At 36.4% G+C, this 21,222-nt stretch overlaps 1 protein-coding gene across 1 annotated transcript in view; it reads left to right on the top strand.

Moving 5' to 3' along the window:
• CEP152 (centrosomal protein 152kDa) overlaps positions 1–21,222 on the top strand; it is a 73,862-nt gene that overhangs the window by 19,240 nt on the left and 33,400 nt on the right. Inside the window, exons 8-13 of the mRNA XM_011967294.1 lie at positions 661–800; positions 3,045–3,245; positions 7,896–8,043; positions 9,715–9,806; positions 10,594–10,757; positions 19,700–19,904. Coding sequence (XP_011822684.1) covers positions 661–800; positions 3,045–3,245; positions 7,896–8,043; positions 9,715–9,806; positions 10,594–10,757; positions 19,700–19,904 — 950 coding nt within the window. The remainder of the gene's footprint in view (positions 1–660; positions 801–3,044; positions 3,246–7,895; positions 8,044–9,714; positions 9,807–10,593; positions 10,758–19,699; positions 19,905–21,222) is intronic.

The raw sequence follows: 21,222 nt of genomic DNA, 5'->3' as shown, positions 1-21,222 counted from the left end.
CTGCACTCAAGCCTGGGAGACAGAAAAAAAAGAGACTCCGTTAAAAAAAAAAAAAAAAAAGAGTTCATTGCAAGTATGTGTAGGATAATTAGTCCTGCAGGGGTTTGTCCCCAAAAGGAATACAATAATATTTTTAAAGGAAGTAGTTCTGCTTCTCTAAAAAAATTTTTTTGGTGTCAGGATTTTTTTTTTAATTTTTACTTTTAAATAATTTCTTTATTTGAGACTGAGTGAGGTGGCTCACGCCTGTAATCCCAGCACTTTGGGAGGCTGAGGTGGGTGGATCACTTAAGGTTAGGAGTTCGAGAGTAGCCTGGCCAACATAGTGAAACCCCATCTCTACTAAAAATATAAAAATTATCTGGGAGTGGTGGCAGGTGCCTGTAATCCCAGCTACTCGGAAGGCTGAGGTTGTAGTGAGCCACGATCGTGCCACTGCACTCCAGCGTGGGTGATGGAGCGAGACCCTGTCTCAAAATAAATAAATAAATAAATAAATAAATAATTTGGTTTTCTCTAAATCAACTAAAGTTCATTTTTCTGAATTAAATTTAATTCAACAACATTTATATATGATACAGATGTGATATCTGATAGGGATTATGACATTGGGGTCCCTCTACAGTAGCATTATTTATATAAACATTTTTAATACCATAGATGAAAAGGATGGTTTGACTCTCAGCCTTCGAGAATCACAGAAACTCTTTCAGAATGGAAAAGAAAGAGAGATACAGCTTGAAGCTCAAATAAAAGCACTGGAGACTCAAATACAAGCATTAAAAGTCAATGAAGAACAGGTACGTATTTTAACTTATGTATGGTAAAAAAGTTAAAAATTTAGTTATTTAACAAAACTTTTTGTAGGGTAGGACTAAATTTAGAAGAACTTTGAAGTTATTGACAAAGCATTAGAACTTAAATTTCCTGACTGAAATAGTTTCCTTCAGAATTGGTATCCCGAGAAGCTTTTTAAAAATTATTATTTTTATTTTTCCTGCTGCTTCTCCATTTGGAGAACTGTTCTTTAGACTTGAGTTTAAAGTGATGACACATTCACATTGTTTGATTAATGAGATAGCCATTTGATTTTTTGAAATAGTCATAAGTCATTGGTAGCTAAGCCTGGTGGTGGTTGATTCATTTTTTGGCAGAGGGCAGGGTTAATAATGAAAGTGACGGCCGGGCGCCGTGGCTCACACTTGTAATCCCAGCACTTTGGGAAGCCGAGGTGGGTGGATCACCTGAGGTCAGGAGTTCGAGACCAGCCTGGCCAACATGGTGAAACCCTGTCTCTACTAAAAATACAAAAATTAGCCGGGCGTGGTGGCAGGTGCCTGTAATCCCAGCTACTCGTGAGGCTGACACAGGAGAATCGCTTGAACCTGGGAGGCAGAGGTTGCAGTGAGCTGAGATCGCACCACTGTACTCCAGCCTGGGGGACGAGAGTGAGACTTCATCTCAAAAAAAAAAAAAGAAAATGACTATGAAATAACGAGCTTGGTTTTGCCTGAGACTTGTAGCTAAGTCTGAGGATGGTTTAATGAAAGAGTTTAAACAGTGTTGTCTCATGTCTGGCTCCTCCTCATCCTTCAGGTCTTAGCTAAAAACAGTCACCTTTTCAGAGGACTTCTTATTCACTTTATATGTAAGGTAGCCCATAGCTGCATCCTCCAACTCACCTTCATTACACCATATTCTATTACTCTATAACTATCTGAAATGGTCTCATTTGTTTACTTGTTATTTATTGTATCTTCCCACTAGAAAGTAGTAAGAGCTTAGACCTTTTCTGTGTGGTCATTATGTGCTTAGTGCTTAGAACCCTGCCTGGCACAAATTATCTATGTCATTCAGTGGATGGATCTCTTAGCAATGAAAGCAGTATGGAATAAATAGGCAATCTCTGGAATAGAATGAAAAATAATTCTCTTTTGAAATTTTAATTTTTGTATGTAATATAGATTATTTTTAACTTTTTGAAAACCAGTAGTTACTAGATTCAAAAGTTAAGTTGTTTTTATGTAGTGAAAGGTTATAACTTTGTAATCTTTTTATGTAAGCAGCAGAATCACCAAGTGTATTAGTTTCCTATTGCTGCTGTAACATGACCACAAATTCAGTGGTTTAAAACAACACAAATTTATCTCACAGTTCTGGAGGTCAGAAGTCTGACATGGATGTCACTAGGCTAAAATCAGGGTGTCGGCAAGGTTGCATTGCTTTCCGGAGGCTTTAGGGGAGAATCCATTTTCTTGCTATTTCCAACTTTTAGAGGCCACCTGTGTTCCTTAGCTTGTGGCCCATTTCCATGTTCGAAGCCAGCAATGAATGGCTGGTTAATAAGTCTTTCTGGTTCTGACTTTTCTGCCTTAGCTTTCCTCATTTATGGACCCTGTGGTTACACTGGGCCCACCTGGATAATCCAGGCTACTCACCTTATTTTAAGGCAGTCTAATTAGCAATATTAATTCCATGTACAATCTTAATTTTCCCTTGTCATGTAATATAACTTATTCACAGGTTTTGGGGATTAGGACATGGGCATTTCGGGGGGCTATGATTTTGCCTACAATATCAACTGTGCAGTTAGAGCTTTGAAAACTTTGTTTTTAAAAAGTGACCATTGACAAGTTTCATCAGTCTTTCAAGGAACAGTTGTCATTTGTTTATGACCTAACAATTGGGTTACCCCACACTTTGGTCATAGAGCAATGCAAACAGCACTGGGGCCATCACAGCAGCGCAGATTCCGTGCCTGATAGCCACATCCACCATGCTGCGCAAAATTCTCTTTCACTCCCCTCAGGTAACTACCAAATGTATTTTCTCAGGGAACATTGTTTCCAACAACTGTGGGCCTGGAGGTTCCCAGCTAGGGATGTTTTAATGAGCTTGAGCCATGATGAGTGGAGACCCCTTCTCTACTCTCATTAAAACATGCTTGAGTTTTAGTATATAGTAAAAGTAAAAGTTTATTGACAGCACAGAGCTAAAATACTCTGTGTATATTTTAAACATGGATATCCTGTGTGTATTACTAGATGATCAAGAAGTCCAGAACAACTGAAATGGCTCTGGAAAACTTGAAGCAGCAGCTGGTGGACCTTCATCATTCTGAATCACTTCAACGAGCTAGAGAACAGCATGAGAGCATTGTTATGGGCCTCACAAAGAAGTACGAAGAGCAAGTATTGTCCTTACAAAAGAATTTGGATGCCACAGTCACCGCACTTAAAGAACAGGTTGGGATGATTTCAAATGAGCAACTGTTATCAACAAGTAAAGCTGGTTAAGTTTTGTAACTGATATTTTATGGTTCATCATATAGAAATCTTGAATGTTTGTAGTAAATGTTAGATTGTGTGGGACGTGAGTGAAACTTAAAAGCCAGTGATATTGGCTGGGCACAGTGGCTCATGCCTGTAACCCCAGCACTTTGGGAAGCCAAGGCGGACGGATCACCTGAGGTCAGGAGTTCAAGACCACCCTGGCCAACATGGTGAAACCCTGTCTCTACTAAAAATACAAAAAAAAAAGAATTAGCCAGGTGCAGTGGTGCACGCTTGTAATCCCAGCTACTTGGGAGGCTGAGGCAGGAGAATCGTTTGAACGGGAGGTGGAGGTTGCAGTGAGCTGAGATTGTACCACTGCACTCCATCTTGGGCAACAGAGTGAGACTCCATCTGACCAAAAAAAAAACAACAACAAAAAAACCAGTGATATTTTAATCTGAGAATACATCCTAAAGATATACTTTTGGAAACTCTACTTCTTCTTATATGATTATTAGTACTTTCTCAACTTTCACATTACTTGTCCTTTATTTGTAGAGTATTTGTGCATATTGTTTATATGGTCCTAGAATAAATCCAGACCAAAACAAATGAGTCTGCCAGCGGCTGGCTGGAAACTGAGAGGTTACCTTGGAAGCTTAATCGGTAGAAAGCCTTACTTGAGTCTGCCAGCATTTGGTAATTCACCTGTCAATACAGTCTGTTGAGAAATGATTCTTGGGAGGAAAGTAAATTTTGAAGACAGTATAATTTACGAAATAAAGAAGACAGCCTGATGAGATTAATCAGATTTGAATCTTAAAGAGATGTGTATCTTGAGCATATTGCATAGTGAATTTTTATTGTTTTCACTCAAGGGGGAATAAAATATTGAAAGCTAATGTGAGTCAGGTGGTGAGTTTGCTTGTGCTCCATAACTCTAGGTAATCACTTTAGTGAATAACATTTCAGAATGCATTTTTCTTAACATAATTTCAAAATTGATTTGAGGGTATGGAAAATTTCACCACACTTAAAATTCATGCCGATTTGGGTTATTTCTGACCTGTATAGCTGCCTCTAATTTTTCCATGCTTTTAGGTAGAATTATATAGGAGTGCGTTACTGGCAATAATTGTTTATCATTTTATTTTATTTTTACATGTATTTACATGAGTTTTTATTGTATCTATTTCATTGTGTATTTATTTTATATAGAAAAAACATTGTGAATTTGATCAATGTGGAGGATATATAGGAGTAGGGAAAGATGAAGGCCAGTTATGGTGGCTCATGGCTATAATCCCAGCACTTTGGGAGGCTGAGGCAGGTGGATCACTTGAGCCTATGAGTTCGAGACTAACCTGGGCAAAATAATGAAACCTTGTCTCTACAAAAAAAAAAATAAACAATTAGCTGGGCATGGTGGCATGTGCCTGTAGTCCCAGCTACTTGGGAGGCTGAGGTGGGAGGATTGCTTGAGCTTAGGAGGTCGAGGCTGCAGTGAGCTGTGATTGCACCACCGCACACCAGTCTGGGTAACAGAGTGAGACTCTGTTTCCAGGAAAAAAAAAAAAGAAGGCTATCCCAAATTATTGAAAAGTCTACTTTATAGAATATTTAAACAAATAGAATTTGAGATGTCGCTTCATAAATTTTTATTTTATTTATTTTATTTTAAAGTTAATTTTGGCCAAACACAGGGTAACATTGAAGTTAGTTGGACTTGGACACTAGCCCTTCTTGGATGACTAGAGAAGAATGGATCCTGGTGGCTTTTCCTTATTGGGTTCAGGATCTCCATTCTCTGTTGACTTCAACACAGTTTCATTAGGGATGGGTTGGAAGGAATTTATAATGTTTTCTACTCCTGTGCCCACTGCATTCTCTGTTGTCCACTGCACGCCCCCCACCACCACCACTAGAAGAACTCTACACTAAAGTCAGAACAAATTCTTGATTCTGTGCTGGGTGGGCTTCAGACTCCTCAACACATAAATTGAAGGCGTTAAGGTATTTTCCCACTGTTATGTTCTTTTACTTTGTTTTATTTATTTATTTTTAACAGAGCATGGCACTGGTGTTAGGCTCTGCATATAATTGCATAGCTGCTTTGCAAAGTGGTGATTCCAAAGTGCCTAACAGAAGCCCAGACCTCAGCATCATGCCACATACCCATGTAACACACCTGTACACATATCCCCTGAATCTAAAATTTTAAAAAAAGTCTGTAACTAGTATATTTTGAGAAATTTATGGATCATAAAATTATTAGAGTTTTTCTTAAGACACCAGCTTTTCTGGGTAGAAAAGACTGTATGCACTCACAACATATTATAATAGTTCTTTTTTTTTTTTTTTGGCTGATTTTCCCTTGAATTTTTTTAGTGAGACAGAAAAGGTGAAAGAAATGGCTTCTTGGAGCTCACAGTGTTCCTCCAATGTCATAGTTCTCTCCTAGTAAACTATCTCCTGGGCTCTCTCCATCAAACTGACTTTTACCTCCTGCCATTCATAGAAATGTCATGTTAAGATCTCTGATTATCTCCTTGTTGGTATATTACTTTTTTCCTTCCATCTCCTTGAAATCTTCAGCTTTTGGTGAAGTCATGGACTTCGGTTTCTATGTCATAACCTTCTACCTTTTCTTTAATGTTATATTTAAAGGCTCCACTTTGAACACTTTCTGTTGGCTTACAGACTCCCACAGACTTCTCTGTGTGTGGTCCAGTCCTCATTTTCCTGTGCGCTAGAACCCTGTCCAGTTCTTTTCCCTCCCACAGATTCAGCTGTCATCTCTATCATCTCTCTTTCCTTTTTTTTTTTTTTTTTTTTTTTGAGATGGAGGCTCGCTCTGTTGCCCAGGCTGGAGTTCAGCCATCATCTCTTTATCATTACACTTGTCTCAGTCTTGAAAAATGTCTGCCCATATCAATCTTGAACTACTCAAGCTAATCATGGCCAGCGTTGAACTACTCATCCTTTTTTGATTTTTGGTATTAAAACTTTAAAGTTTTATGAGTATGATCTGTTTTCCTGAACTTGTCAACAGGATACACCATAGTTTAATTGGTTGTAACATATAGTCAAATTATTGGCAGAATCTGCCTTTTCTTTACAATTTTTTTTATACCTACCTTTTCTTTAAGTTTGTTTGGTAGTTCCCAGTTCTTCGTTAATACTATTGTGACCTCCCCAGAATATAAATATTAGTAGTCTCCCCACCCCTTCTCGCTGTCATTACTGTCATGCTGTCATTAATATGAGCTCATTCATTGTGTTTGCCACGTTACTTTGGTGCTTTAGAACCAGGTTTCTCAAGCTGGCCTGGAATTAGCAGCAGTGTGCCAGGAGGTTTGCAGTGCTGAATAAACATGGACTAGTTTCCAGAAGCTTCATTTTGCTCAAAAATTTAGTAGAAAAAATTTAAAGCAAACACAGCTTCATTATGAAATAGAATACAAAATTCACATGAATTTTTAAGCTAAAATGGGAGACTTCGGAGTCTCTTTGCTTCAAGGTACTTCTCTGTTACTGCTCGTTTGGGATGTACCTTGTGTTAGAATCCTTAAGGTATTATTGGGCTTTAGGTTATACTGTGGATCAGGCAGCAAAAGCCTAAGGCCTTTTCTCTACTTCAAAGCCCTTTCTCAGTATTCTTCTTATTTTTTATTTTCTTTAGGTTTTCTCGGGTAATTTCAATTAATTAACTTAATTCACTCCTCTGCCTCTCCCATGCTCTGCTGTTTGCCTGGAATTCAGCCTTTGTAGCCTTTTTTGAAAGAAAGGTGATAATTTCGGCAGTGTATTTATTCTACCTGGACTCGGGGCTCCCGTGGTTCATTACACCCAAACACATTTTCTTTTGGAAGAAACTTGAGTATATTGCATACACACTCTGTATTTTATGTAATCCCATATAGTTACACACATACATATACACATTTACCCTATTTTTCTTTGTCATTTATTTTTAAGTGTTTGTTACAGCACTTGATATGTCTAACGCACTGCAGAAGCACCTTCAAGGGGGCTGTTAAGAGAAGTAAGATGTCTAAAAGGTGGAGAAAGATAAGAGAGAAATAGATCAAGTTTAACAGAATTTCAGAGGAGGGAAAGATTATTTTTGGCTGCTCTTAATGGAATGAACTTTTGGCTGCTTAGAATACAGTGAGTTTTCATGTGTTTGTCTGTATCCTTACTGTTTTGGGATACAAATTGCATGATTCAAAGTAGTCTGCCTAAATATATATACATACACTTAATACTGACAGTATAAAATATGTATAGGAATGTAATACATTTTCTTTGGCTTGAATAAAATCTAATTTTTGAATAATATTGTCTTGTGAATATAGAGTCGAAGGAAACTTTAGCATAATTACAAAAGAAGCATAATTATTATTAGCATAATTACAAAAGAAGAAACAGACTGAAGAGCTGAAGCTTCACCCAAGCTCTTCACTCCCAGTTCTGTGCCCTCTACCTTGTAAAAGAGGTGATGCTCCCATGTGATGATCTTGTGTTTGACATCAAATCTAATTATGTATCATAATTTTTAGTTTACTCTTTATTAAAACTCTTTACGAAAATGACTTCCTGAACTTTTTTTCTATTTAGGAAGACATTTGCTCTCGTTTGAAAGATCATGTGAAACAACTGGAAAGGAATCAAGAAGCAATCAAGTTAGAAAAGACTGAGATCATTAATAGGTTGACGAGAAGTCTAGAGGAGAGTCAAAAGCAGTGTGCCCACTTGTTGCAGTCCGGTAGGTGTCTGGTAGGGCCACTGTCTCCCCAGAAGGCTGGTTCAATATGCAGAAAGAATATAGTAGGATCCATGAATTGTAAAAATCCAGAAGGGACAGAAATCACAATCAGCAATAAATTTCTTAAAAAAAAGAAAAGAAAAGAAAAAATATATATATAAAGGTTTAGTTTGTTTTTATTAAATAATTTGGAACCTGGAGACCAATATAAAGTACCAAATAAAAATAACCGTCATTCTACTGAGATAATTATTGTTAGTGTTTGAATGTATTTCCTTCAAATGAAATGAATGTACACACATAGACAATGCCCTGCTTCTTTATGTAATGCATTTCTGAAAACATACTAAAGCTGAACATGCAAAAAATGAACAATAAAATACGTTATAAGGTAATTTCTATTCCTGAAAACTGAAAATGATTTAAAATCGCATTATATTTTGCTTTTTTAGGCCCAATATTTGATCATATAGTTCTATCCTTTGTACGACTTCTGTCATATTTCTCCCCTCATGATGGAATAGTGACTTACCTAGTCAGTTGAGGCCAGAGAGTTACATTTTTGTCATGCTTCAGATTTGTAATATGGTCTTTATGGTATTAAGTTTGAGACATATGCTTCCTATCATTTTAGTTTCAGCAGTTGTTTTATTTCTTATTAATTTTTATAAAATGATATTAGAGCAAAGAACAATAAAATCACGTTTGTACAAACACCGCTATATAGACAAAACTTCCCTGTTTGCTGGTAAGTAGCTCACATTGTGAAAGCAGGTCAACAGTTACTCATTAACTGATACATGAAAGTCACACTTTGGCATATGAAAGGTAATTTAGACTGTTGGTACAATATGTGAAAGGGTGGGTTATTCAAAAGCTGAAAGTACTAAAGTCAAAGACTGCCTAAATATATGTGTATATGTGTCTTGGTAGGGGGCAAAATTTGGATTATGCTTTATTAAGGGCCTCTCCCTGTTTAGTTTTATAGCCATTGTTTTCATTTGGCATTACTCGGTGAGCCTTTTTCCTGGCTGTTAAATGCTTTGAAAATATTATTTTCTTTATGCCATCATTGCTTCACTTAATCATTTCCCAGATGGTCATTTTCTTTTGAAACCTAATAATGTCCCTTTTAAATTGGGAACAGTCCCCCCACCACCTTGCCCAGTACATTTAAAATATTAGGTTTCTAAAGTTTCAGAATTATAAACCTAATATACTTCATTTACATGTGGAGGTGGGGATGCTGGATAGAAAAGCATTTACAAAGAAGTTAAAGGCAGCACAATGTAGTTTTCTTATTGCAGGGTAGAAATGGGTTCCAAAGAATTTTTTCTTTGGCTTTCCATGAGTTGGAGTGTTATCCTCCTATTAAAGGACTTCTGGAATGTTAAGGTCTGTAGATAAGGCTGATTTGATTCATAAAAAGGTCATAGTAGCCCATGCCTTTAACTGCCCAAGGTCATATAGGATGCCATACTAAATCTGGGAAATGTCTGGCCCAGACCTATGCCTTCTGGGTCCCATGGGCTCTATGTATTCTAAAGAGACAGTAGTAATAAAGCAGAACTTTACTTTCTGTAGCCTCAGTGGATTCAAGTCTTCTGTAGATCGTAACTACTTTGTCCCCTTACATTTTTTCAGTGTATCCTACGGTTCTTTCCTTTGCAGGGTCAGTACAAGAGGTGGCTCAGCTACAATTCCAGCTGCAGCAAGCACAGAAGGCACATACTATGAGTGAAAACATGAACAAGGCTTTGCAAGTGAGTGTTACCACTTGGAAGAGACTCTATGGGTATCTGAATTAGGCAGTAGTTACATCACCTTTTTGAATCTTGGGTTTCTTTGTATAATAGAGGTGGTTGGACCACCTTCAAACCAGCCCATGGGAGTTGTTCACCATCTCCTTCACACAGTTGGCAAGTCAAACCTAAGTCTGACTAATTGCAGAGCCAAGGCCCTGCACTTCCTGCCAGTCTCCCTGCCACCTCCTTCAAGTGGCATGTCCTTTCATCTTTGGGTGTATCCCAGAGATCAGTTCATCTGTGGGGGTGAGGAATATTGAATTTTGCTGCAGTTCTGTCATGTTCTCCTCCAGTGCTACTTAATTTTCCACTGGAGGGGGAGGAAAATATGGGAGAAGAGTTCCATTATTACCTCCACCGAAAGAGGTATTTTGCCTTTTCACCACTGGCAGGCTATAGTACAACACGTTCTTGGCAAACCAGCGTACTTTGTCCTGTACTATAGTAAACCAGAAAGTGCCACCATCAGCATTTCAGTCCAAGGAACACACCACTTTCCACAGAGGACAAAATCTAAGAGACAGGTGTGAGAGGAAATCCTTATGTTTGTTTTCTCATTCATTTAGGTTTTACTTGAAAACCTGACATATGCTGGCCTTTATAAAGTATAATGTATACTAATAATATATTTGAAGAAGTTTTTTTGCCTTCTGTTGATCATTAAAACAAATTTTGAAACATAGAATGACCGATTTCTTCATATAGGAAAATAATGAAAATTATTTTTAATAATTTTGTGTTGTAGGAAGAATTAACAGAACTAAAAGATGAAATTTCTCTCTATGAATCTGCTGCAAAACTAGGAATACATCCAAGTGACTCAGAAGGAGAATTAAATATAGAACTGACTGAATCATATGTGGATTTGGGTATTAAAAAGGTCAACTGGAAAAAATCCAAAGTTAACAGGTATGGAAAGAATATTTTAGTTTACTGTAGAAGAACCAACATTAATAATACTGATGATGCATGCTATCTGTTTTAAGGTGAAAGCGTATTATTTTCATATGTTAACACTGTATATTGAATGCAGATACCTTGCATTTATCAGTGATATATGAAAAATATACATCAATTTTTCCTAGGAACCTTACTATAACCTTACTTTTAAAGTGGAGATTGTTTCTTTTATACTACTGCTTAATACAGATATTTTAGCAATCTCATAGAAGGAAGTATTTTATCACTCCTGCCAGAGACTGACTGGGGAGGGAGTAGTGGTGGTGGTAGAAGGAGAATTAAACAGTGAAAGGACTCTAGAAGCACTTGCTGCATGGAAGGTGCTTTCAAGGCTCTCGGAATAGAGTACAAAAGATGAGATAGGAACTGTCCTTCCCACAGGGAGCTTACGTGTTTTCTGGTCACGGAGAAAGAAACATTCTTGGAAACAACTAAGTGCTATGCATTCAATGTTATGTGTGATGTATAAAGGTGGGATTTACACATTTCCTGTACTGGTTTTGGATAGGGAAGAGAGATACGATGTTTGGAGGAGATTGTATTTAGGTTAAGGAAAGATTTTTGGATGCGTTTAGCCCTTACCGCCACCCTTTTGTTTATAGTTTAAGACGGAGTTTGCCATCATTACTGAATTACAGTTTCCTGAGAGTGTTTAATACATATTGTATTTCAGGTATTACACAACTAAATACAAATATATAAATGTCCTGAAAAGTTTGCAGTACGACAGGTTTTAGAAGTTACATATTTTGAGACTGTGATTCCATTTTAAGAACAGTAAGACGAGATTCAGTAAGTTGAAATATAAAGTGATCAGGTGATACTGTGAAAGAAGATATTATTTGAGTTTATTGTAAGGCTGCATTTATCTAGAGGTCTGTCTTCAGGGACTGTCATCCCTACAAATCACAGCGCTACTATCCGGAAGGAAGCAAAGAAGAAAGTATCACAACTGGGCCGGGCGCGGTGGCTCACGCCTATAATCCCAGCACTTTGGGAGGGCGAGGCGGGCAGATCACGAGGTCAGGAGATCGAGACCATCCTGGTTAGCACGGTGAAACCCCATCTCTACTAAAAATACAAAAAATTAGCCGGGCGTGGCGACGGGCGCCTGTAGTCCCAGCTACTTGAGAGACTGAGACAGGAGAATGGCGTGAATCCGGGAGGTGGAGCTTGCAGTGAGCCGAGATCGCATCACTGCACTCCAGCCTGGGAGACAGAGTGAGACTCAGTCTCAAACAAAAAAAAAAAAGAAAGAAAGAAAATATCAGAACTGGATTATATGATGTATTTAGTAGGAGCCACCTTCAAGTTCTTATCCCAGGACCATATTGACTTAGATTTATTTGTACCCCATGAATTGTCTGGTTTCCTAACTTACTGCAGAGGGCTAGGGCAAGGGTTGAGAAAGACAGTCCTTCAGCCAGCAGCTCAACCTTAGCAGGGAGAAAACTATGGAAACCCAACAGGCTGGAGTTGCTGAGTATCACAGCAAATAGCTCTACACATTTACCTATGTTTGATCCACATCAGAATGTCCACAGTTATGATCCCAAGTTGTCAAAGAAAGACTTCAACTTTGGTCAGTAAATTAAAGCAATAAACGAAGCGCATTATATCTTTTTTAGACAGATTTATATAAAATGTTAATATAGTCACCTGGAAAATTCACTACTGTGAATGCCTCATTTCCTGCTAATGCCAGGTTAATTCTAAGGGGCTTGTGGAAAGAGCATGGGCTTTAGATCCAGATTGTTTTGAATAATAGTTTTGCCATTTTATTACTAGCTTTGTGAGCTTGGACAAATTTCTTAGCTTTTCTGAGCCTGTTTTCTTATCAAGCTTAATATCCCTAGGAGGTTAAACTGAGGATTAAAATAATGAATATAAAAGGCCTCATGTAACACATTCTAACATATATTAGGCAGTTGATAAATGATGGCTGTTACTATTGTTACTCAGTAGATGGTTGATTAAAACAGCACTAATCAGATTTTATATTAAGTCACATGAATTTTATATTAATTCAACATATACTTTGTAAAATGTTCTTAATCCTCAACCTCGTGAAAAATATCAAATCCAATATTATTATGTGAGAGTTGGAAAAACCAGAGTGAACTCCTTTGCTCAGTAAGGCTGACAATTAGTAGCAGAACCAGTACTTGAACCCAAACTCCTGAGAAAGGTTCAGTTATCTGTCTGTTCATATTTACACGTCAGTTAAACCTTTTTGCCTTAAACTCCTTTCTTCATGTCTTTTATTTTTGAGGATTAAAGACGTAGTTCATGCCAAAAAAGATTTTTCTCCAATTTGTGATTACTTTTAGTTTCTGCTATAATTTGGGAATTGAATAAATAATACATTATGTATATTTATCTTTTCAAATAGTTACTTCTTCATAATGTCTATTAAAATATATTCTGCTACCTTTACACTTTCTATTTACTTAGTGCTCATAGCCAAAATCCTGTACTCATCTTTTTTTTTTTTCTTTTTTTTTTTGAGACAGAGTTTCGCTCTTGTTGCCCAGGCTGGAGTGCAATAGCGTGATCTTGGCTCACCACAACCTCCACCTCTCAGGTTCAAGCAATTCTCTTGCCTCAGCCTCCTGAGTAGCTGGGAATACAGGTGTGCGCCACCATGCCCAGCTAATTTTGTATTTTTGGTAGAGACGAGGTTTCTCCATGTTGATCAGGCTGGTCTTGAACTCCTGACCTCAGGTGATCCTCCCACCTCGGCCTCCCAAAGTGCTGGGATTACAGGCTTCAGCCACTGTGCCCGGCCTCCTGTACTCATCTTAAAGCACATTCCTATAGATAATAAACCTGAGATACCACATCATTATTATAGTAAAAGGAATGATGGACGCATTCAGTGGGAAAGTGAAGAATAAAGCACAGTGTGATTAGTCACTGAGGCTTGGCAAAAAGACATCCAGTGAAGCACAAGATAAGCGAAGAAACGTTTTGCTTGTAGTCATCCCACCCGCCAGCAGTCTAATAGGTGATATTTTAGCTTCATGGAAAACTAAAAGCAATTATATTCAGATCAAATTGAAAGGAGATAAAGGAGAGAAGATATTTGTCCCTTTCCCCTGGTCTACTGTGATTCCTAGAATAAGAGGAAGCAATAATTTTCCTGTGTTGGGAATTTTAGTTGACTTGGGCTGCTTTCAAATCACTGACCCAAATATTGGTGGCTACAAGCTTTTATTACCAACTACCTCCTCCCTCAAGCTACTGCCTAGTAAATTTTAAGGGTTTAGCCTCAATGTTCTATTTTACATTCATGGAATTTGAGTAGCTAAAGCTGCATGCAGCTTGCAGACAGCTTCCTCTCTCCCTTATTATAGTTGGCTGCTAAGCTCAAATAATAAACATTTAACAAGTGGAATGCCTTTTCCCTTTGGTCTTCTCAGCAGGCTTCATAAGGGACTACAGTTTATTTGGATTTAGGAGAACTGACTTCCATAGGGCTCAGTAGTGAGCCTTTTTCAGGATTGGTCACCACCACTGATTTTTTTCCCCTTTGAGGAAAGAAGAGAAAATTATTTTAGCAAGCGCTTTCTCTCTCTCTCTGACTTGGCTCCCTCTAGGAGTACAGGATGTGCTATTTCAGTGGTCGGCATTCCGTAAGAAAAGAAATTGGGGATGCATAATTTGTTAACCGAGCAAAATAATAATTCTGCTTAAGGTTACTTCACCATGTCTTATAGCACAGGAAGTTATATTGTAAAATAGTTTATATTTCTTATAATTTATATTTTCTACTTTAATGGAAATAGAAGTGGTTTAAATGAGATCTATATACAGACAGACTACTTACACAATATATATATATTACATATACAAAAGTTGCATAATGTATTGTAAAAGCTCCTTTTATAAGATTAAAAAGCCTACCTAATAGTTTATTCATTTTCTCTCTCTCTCAACACACACAGACACACACACACACAGTATTCTAAGATTTTATTTGGAATCATCCAAAACTGAAGAACAGTAAACATTTTAACTCAGGTACTATTATTTTTGTTTCTAATAAAGGCTTTTAAAAATATTCTTGGAACAGTTTTAATTTACAGAAAAATTTATGCAGAGTTCCTATATGTGATATGCTGCATCCGTTTTTCCCTACTAATACCTTACGTTAGTATGGTACATTTGTTAGAATTAATGAGCCAATATTGGTATAGTATTATTAATTAACATCCAGGGTTTATTTACTAATGCCCTTAGTTTTTATTTAACATGCTTTTTCGGTTTTGGGATCCCATCCAGGCTACCCCTTTACATTTAGGGGTCGTGTTTCCTTAGATTTCTCTTGACTTTACTTGTTTTTGATGACCTTGACAGTCTTGAGGGATACTAGTCAAGTATTTTGTAGGAAGGCTCTCTATTGGAATATGACATTTTTCTTATGATTATGTTTTTCTCATGGGTTTTGTGGAGGAAGACCACTGAGACTTTCATCACATCATCTTAAGGGCAGATACTGTCAACTGTTTATTTATTTTCAAAAGTAATTTAATTCTCCATTATGAAAAAATTAGAAAATACAGACTAAAAAAGAAGAAAATTTGATTTTCTAATCAAAATTTCTAATCACCAATAATCTCACCTACTTCTCATGAAGAAACTGCTATAATATTTCAGTATAAAACTTGCACATCATCTGTTTTGTTTGTTTCTAAAAGATAAAATAGTCCCAGCTACTCGGGAGGCTGAGGCAGGAGAATGGTGTAAACCCGAAAGGCGGAGCTTGTAGTGAGCTGAGATCCGGCCACTGCATTCCAGCTTGGGCCACAGAGCGAGACTCCATCTCAAAAAAAAAAATAAATAAATAAAAAAAAAGAAATAATATTGATAATATTTCTTTATAATGTCATTTTACTAGTATATTCTGAAATCTTTGAATGTCAGTGAATATTTTTATATATTACTTTTAGTGAATATATAGTTGAATGACTCAGTTTAGTTACTAAAACACTGTTTAAAAGTTTTATTATAAATAATGCAGTATCATTGTTATAAGCATCCTTGTAGTCAAGTCTTTATTCACATCTTTATTTCCTAAAGAAGTAGAATAATTTTCTTGCTAAATGGTGTACACTTATTTGAGTTTTTTGATGCATATTACTAAACAACCCTAAAGTTTACATTATTACCCATGTCCTGAGGCTGTCCCTATTTTTTGGTAACCTAGCCAGTATTGAGAGTTATCACTTTTCCTGTTTATAATTTTTATATAGTTAGATTTGTCACTGTTTTCATTTATGTTTTCTTGATATTTAAAAATAAGGTATTTCTCTAGTACTTTCTATAGTTTTATTCTGCTTTTTAAATCTTTCAAATTGTGAAATATACACATAAAGAACATGGAACATAAATATACAGCTTAATCAATTATTTGAAAGTGAATATTCGTGGGACCACCACCCGGGTCAAGAAGTCAAATTGCCACGAGCTGCCCATATTCTTTCCTATTGTAACCTTGAGGCTAACTACTGTCTCATCTATTAGGGCAATCATTTTCTGTTTTTTTCCCTTAGCTTTTTCATGCCCAGTTATTCATACCTAAGCACTACAGATTTTTAGATTTGCCTTCATGTAAAGGAAACTCATACATTAGGTGTTCGGGTTTTCTTTCTTTTTTCTTTTTTTTTTTACTGTTTTATTGAGATATTATTTCACACACCGTAAGAGCCACTCACTTAAAGAATACAGCTCAGTGGTTTTCAGTATATTGACAGAACTGCGCAGTCATCACCACACCTAATTTTACAGCATTTCAACATGCCCCCAAAGAAACTCCATGCCTATTACTAGTCATTCCCATTACCTGCCTCCACAGCTCCAGACAACTAATCTACTAATCTACTTCCTGTCTCTCTGGATTTGGCTGCTCTGTGCATTGCATATAAACAGAATCGTATAATATTATCTTCTATGAATTTTCTTTACCATTTCTTCTCAAGCATGTCCGCTGCTTGACAGAGTCTGTTTCCTGTTATGAAAATATCCTTATATTTGTTTATTATACAATTCCTGACCAATTGTTCTTCTATTTCAGCACATTAAAGCTACGTTGGTCCACTCTCTCTGGACTCAATGGTTTCTGTGAAGAAATTCATTGTTATTTGAATTATTGTTTCTGTCAGTAATGTATAGTTTTTTCTCTTGCTGCTTTAAGAATTTTTTTCTTCATATTTAGTTTTTGGTACTTTGATTATGATATGTTTAGGTGTGTTTTTCTTTTAGTTTATCTCATTTTGGGTTCTCTGAGCTTCTTGAATATGTAAATTTATTACGTCTTTTACCAAATTTGTGAAAATGTCAGCCATTAATTTCCTTAAATACCTTTTCTGTCCCTGTGTCTTTGTTCTCTCCTTTTGGGTCTCCAGTTACATGTATGTTAGATTTTTTTGGTATTATACTACAGTTTCTTGAGGCTATGTTCATTTTCTTCTGTAGTTTTTCCTTTTTATTTTGGATAATTGCTACTGGACTATTTTCATGTTCTCTCCTTTTTTTCTTGTCATGTATACTCTATTGAGCCTATCTAGTGAAAGTTTTGTGTTTTTTTTTTAACTTTTGTTTACTTAATAACATTTCTATTTTGTTCTTGTATCACTTTTCTTTCTCTGTTAAGAATTCCTATTTTTTCATTCACTTCAGGTATCTTTTTCTTTACTTCATAAAGCAGAGATATAATAGCTACTTTAAACTTTTCAAACTCTTTTAGTGGTAGTTTCAGCATTTGGATCATTTGTTGATTGTCTTTTAAGAAGTGGCCACATTTTTCTGGTTAGTTGCATGTCAAGTAATTTTAGATTGTATACTAGACATTGTGAATTTGTATGGGTGTTTTAAATCTCAGTTCGGTTCTCCAAGCCTTTGCCACATTGCTTTGAATCCAACCTGTGTATGCATCCCTCAGGGGTTAGTCATTGTGAGACTTGAATGTGTGGTTTAAATTTCAGTTAAGTTTTTAAAATCTTTGATATGCTGGTTTGAGAGTTGTTCTGTACATGCATAGTTCAGGGCTTAGACTGAGGCTTGTACAAATTTATACACAGAATTCAGGATTCCTTTCTCTGGTTCTCTTCTCTTTGGGAGTCTTCCTACACTCTCTTATCACTGGGTTTCAGCAATCTGACATTGCTGTGATGTATACTGGTTTTCTTTGTGTTTCTTCTGCTTGAGATTCACCAAACTTCTGGGTTTTGTGGGGTTTTCGTTTTCATCAAATTAGGAAAAATTTGGCCATTATTTTTCAAATATGTTTTCCATCCCGCTTCTCTTCTGGGACTTCAGTTACACATGTTGGAAAATGTAATATGTTCTGTGTATTTCTGTTTTAGTCTTTTTTCTCTTTGTTTTTAATTTTATAGTATTCTTGCTATATCTATATGTTCACTGATCTTTTCTTCTGCAGTTTTAAATATGCTATTAATCCCATCCAGTGTATTTTACTTTTCAGATATTACAATTTTTTCTATAAGTTTAATTTGGGTCTTTCTATATCTTCCAGTTTCCTCCACATGTTCATATCTTCCTTAACCTTCCAGAACATATGAAATATATTAATTCTATTGTCTGTGTCATTGACGGGTTAGTTTCTATTGATTGGTTTTTCTCCTGGTATAGTTCATATTTTTTTCCTACTTCTTTGTATGCCTGATAAATTTTGATTGAATGCTAGACATTTTGAATTTTGTTTTAGATGCCAGATATTACTATATTTTTAAAAATACTGTTGTACTTTTTCTGTGACACACAAGTTACTTGGAATCAGTTTGATCCTTTTGAGGCTTTCTTTATAGACTTTAATAGATCAGGTTTAGAACAGGCTTTAATCTAGGGCTAATTTAGCCCCACTACTAAGGTATTATTTGATGCCCTTTAAATTAGTAAGTCTTTGCATTATGGCTCATTGAAACACAGCATATTCCCAGCCTTATTCATTTCCTGTGTTTTTTTCCCTAGCCACACGTATACACACAGATCTCCAGAGCTCTTTCTCTGTGCAGCTTCTTTTTCCCCAGTATTTCTCCCCTTCATATTCTAGCCACTCTGGCCTCCCCAAACTCTGAATTCTTTCTCTGAAACTCAGTGAGATTACCGGGCTCTGTTTGGGTTTCATCTCCCTGTGCTATGGTCTGGACACTCTCCAGGCAGAAAGCTGGGGTAATCTTAGAGCTCACCTTGTTTGTTTTCCTTTTCTCAGGAATCACTGGCCTCTGCTGCCTGTTGTCTAGTGATTGAAAACTATTATTTTATTTGCTTTATTTGGTTTGCTAGTTTTTTAAGGAGGATGATAAAGTTAGTCTTGTTAATTCATTATGACAAGGAAGCAGATAATCTTCCAATCTTTAAATTTATTGAAACTAAAATTGGGTTTAAATTAGCATGGTTTTATTTTTGTGTTTTTCTAGTTACTCAGATATTCACCCAGACTTGTGTTTTAGTGAGTTGAAAAAAATAACAGAAATTGTTGGTTAGGATGGCTAGTGTTTAGTATTCTTTTCTTCCTTAATATTTATGTTGTTTCTGTTAGAGTTATAAAGGGCGTGTATATACAGTGTGCAATTTTCCAATAACACAAATGTAAATTATGTTAAAGTTCACATTTCTAAGCTACTTACAGTGAGCAGCAGTACTAAGCTTGAGAAGGCTCTTCCTGTGAATAAACGTATTTCTGTATATAGAGATATGGCAAAGGTGATAATCCTTGTGTATGACAACATATAAAGTTATTTTGAAATACTAGTATGTATTTGTGTAGGTGACAAAACATGTTCACCACTGTGGTCAGTGCTTTTGAGGAATAACCATATCTGATTTATTACTTGATTTAATCTTTAAAATCACAATTTCTCCATTAGCATTGTACAACAAGAAGACCCAAATGAAGAGCTTTCAAAAGATGAGTTCATTCTGAAGTTAAAGGCAGAAGTGCAGCGTTTGCTGGGTAGCAACTCAATGAAGCGTCGTCTGGTGTCTCAGTTACAAAATGACCTCAAAGACTGTCATAAGAAAATCGAAGATCTCCACCAAGTGAAGAGGGATGAAAAAAGCATTGAGGTTGAGGTCTGTAAAGCCTATCGAGTTAAAAAACCATTTTTAAAAGGCTCAATAAAGAAAACTTCTACACTTTTTTTTTTTTTTTTTTTTTGAGATAGGGCCTCACTCTGTCTCCCAGGCTGGAGGGCAGTGGTGGAAACATGGCTCCCTGTAGCTTCAACCTCCCAGGCTAAAGCGATGCTCCCACCTCAGCCACCTGAGTAGCTGGGACCACAGGCACATGCCACTATGTCTGGCTAATTTTTATATTTTTTGTAGAGACAGGTCCCCACAGTGTTGCCCAGACTGGTCTCAAACTCCTGGGCTCAAGTAATCCTCCCACCTCAACCTCTCAAGGTTTTGGATTACAGGTGTGAACCACCACATCCAGCCCTTTTACGCTTTTTTAAATTAATAAACCTTTGACTTTCAGGGGTTTATTTGACATTTTTAGAAGTAAAATTTAAAGAAGGAAATGCCATTTTTAAAGGGATGCTGAGAGTCCCCGACTTAGGATGTTTGACTTAAAATTTTTAGACTTTACAGTGGTGGAAAAGTTATATGCATTCAGTAGAACCATGCTTCGAGTACCTGTAAAACAATTCTGTTTTTCACTTTCAGTACAGTGTTCAGTAAATTTCATGAGATATTCAACAGTTTATTATAAAAGAAGCTTTGTGTTAGATGACTTTGCCCAACTGTAGGCTATTGTAAGTGTTCTGAGGGCATTTAAGGTAGGACAGACTAAGCTGTGATTTTAATAGATTAGATGCATTAAATGCATTTTTGACTTAATGATATTTTCAACTTACAATGGGCTTATTAGGTGATAAACCCATTGTAAGTTGAAAAGCACCTGTATGTTTTTTCTGGTTACTCTTAGCACCTAGTAAATGAGATACCGATTAGGTAAAATTCCTTTACCATAAATACAAGGAAGTATTCTCTGTTGCAAGGAATCTGCATTTCTTTAAGATTGGCTTTTACCAACAGTGCTCTAAAATCTAGTTAAAATAAATCCTCCATAGAAATCCTTTAGTATTTTCTATGAGATTTTCCTGGCCCATGTTCTTATAACAAAAGTCATTCTATATGAGGACATTAATTATATAGTGATGGTGGTACAGATATTATATAGTGGTAGTGGTACAGATGGGAAAGGCACAAAATCTGGTTATGTCAGTCATTGAAATCCACGTCTGTATTCTTCAGTTAGGAAAATGAAGCTAGAGCACTTTGTGACACTTTTGAGTTTACAGAGCCAATTTCAGACAAATTGAAACTAAACACATGACTAATAAGTAAGTCAAAGATATTTCTGCAATATCATGCTATCACAGAGATC

This window comes from Mandrillus leucophaeus, unplaced genomic scaffold (genome assembly GCF_000951045.1).
Source record: "Mandrillus leucophaeus isolate KB7577 unplaced genomic scaffold, Mleu.le_1.0 Scaffold798, whole genome shotgun sequence".
Classification (NCBI taxonomy): domain Eukaryota; kingdom Metazoa; phylum Chordata; class Mammalia; order Primates; family Cercopithecidae; genus Mandrillus; species Mandrillus leucophaeus.
The sequence above is the reverse complement of the archived record's forward strand: the minus strand, read 5'-3'. Positions and strand labels throughout refer to the sequence as shown.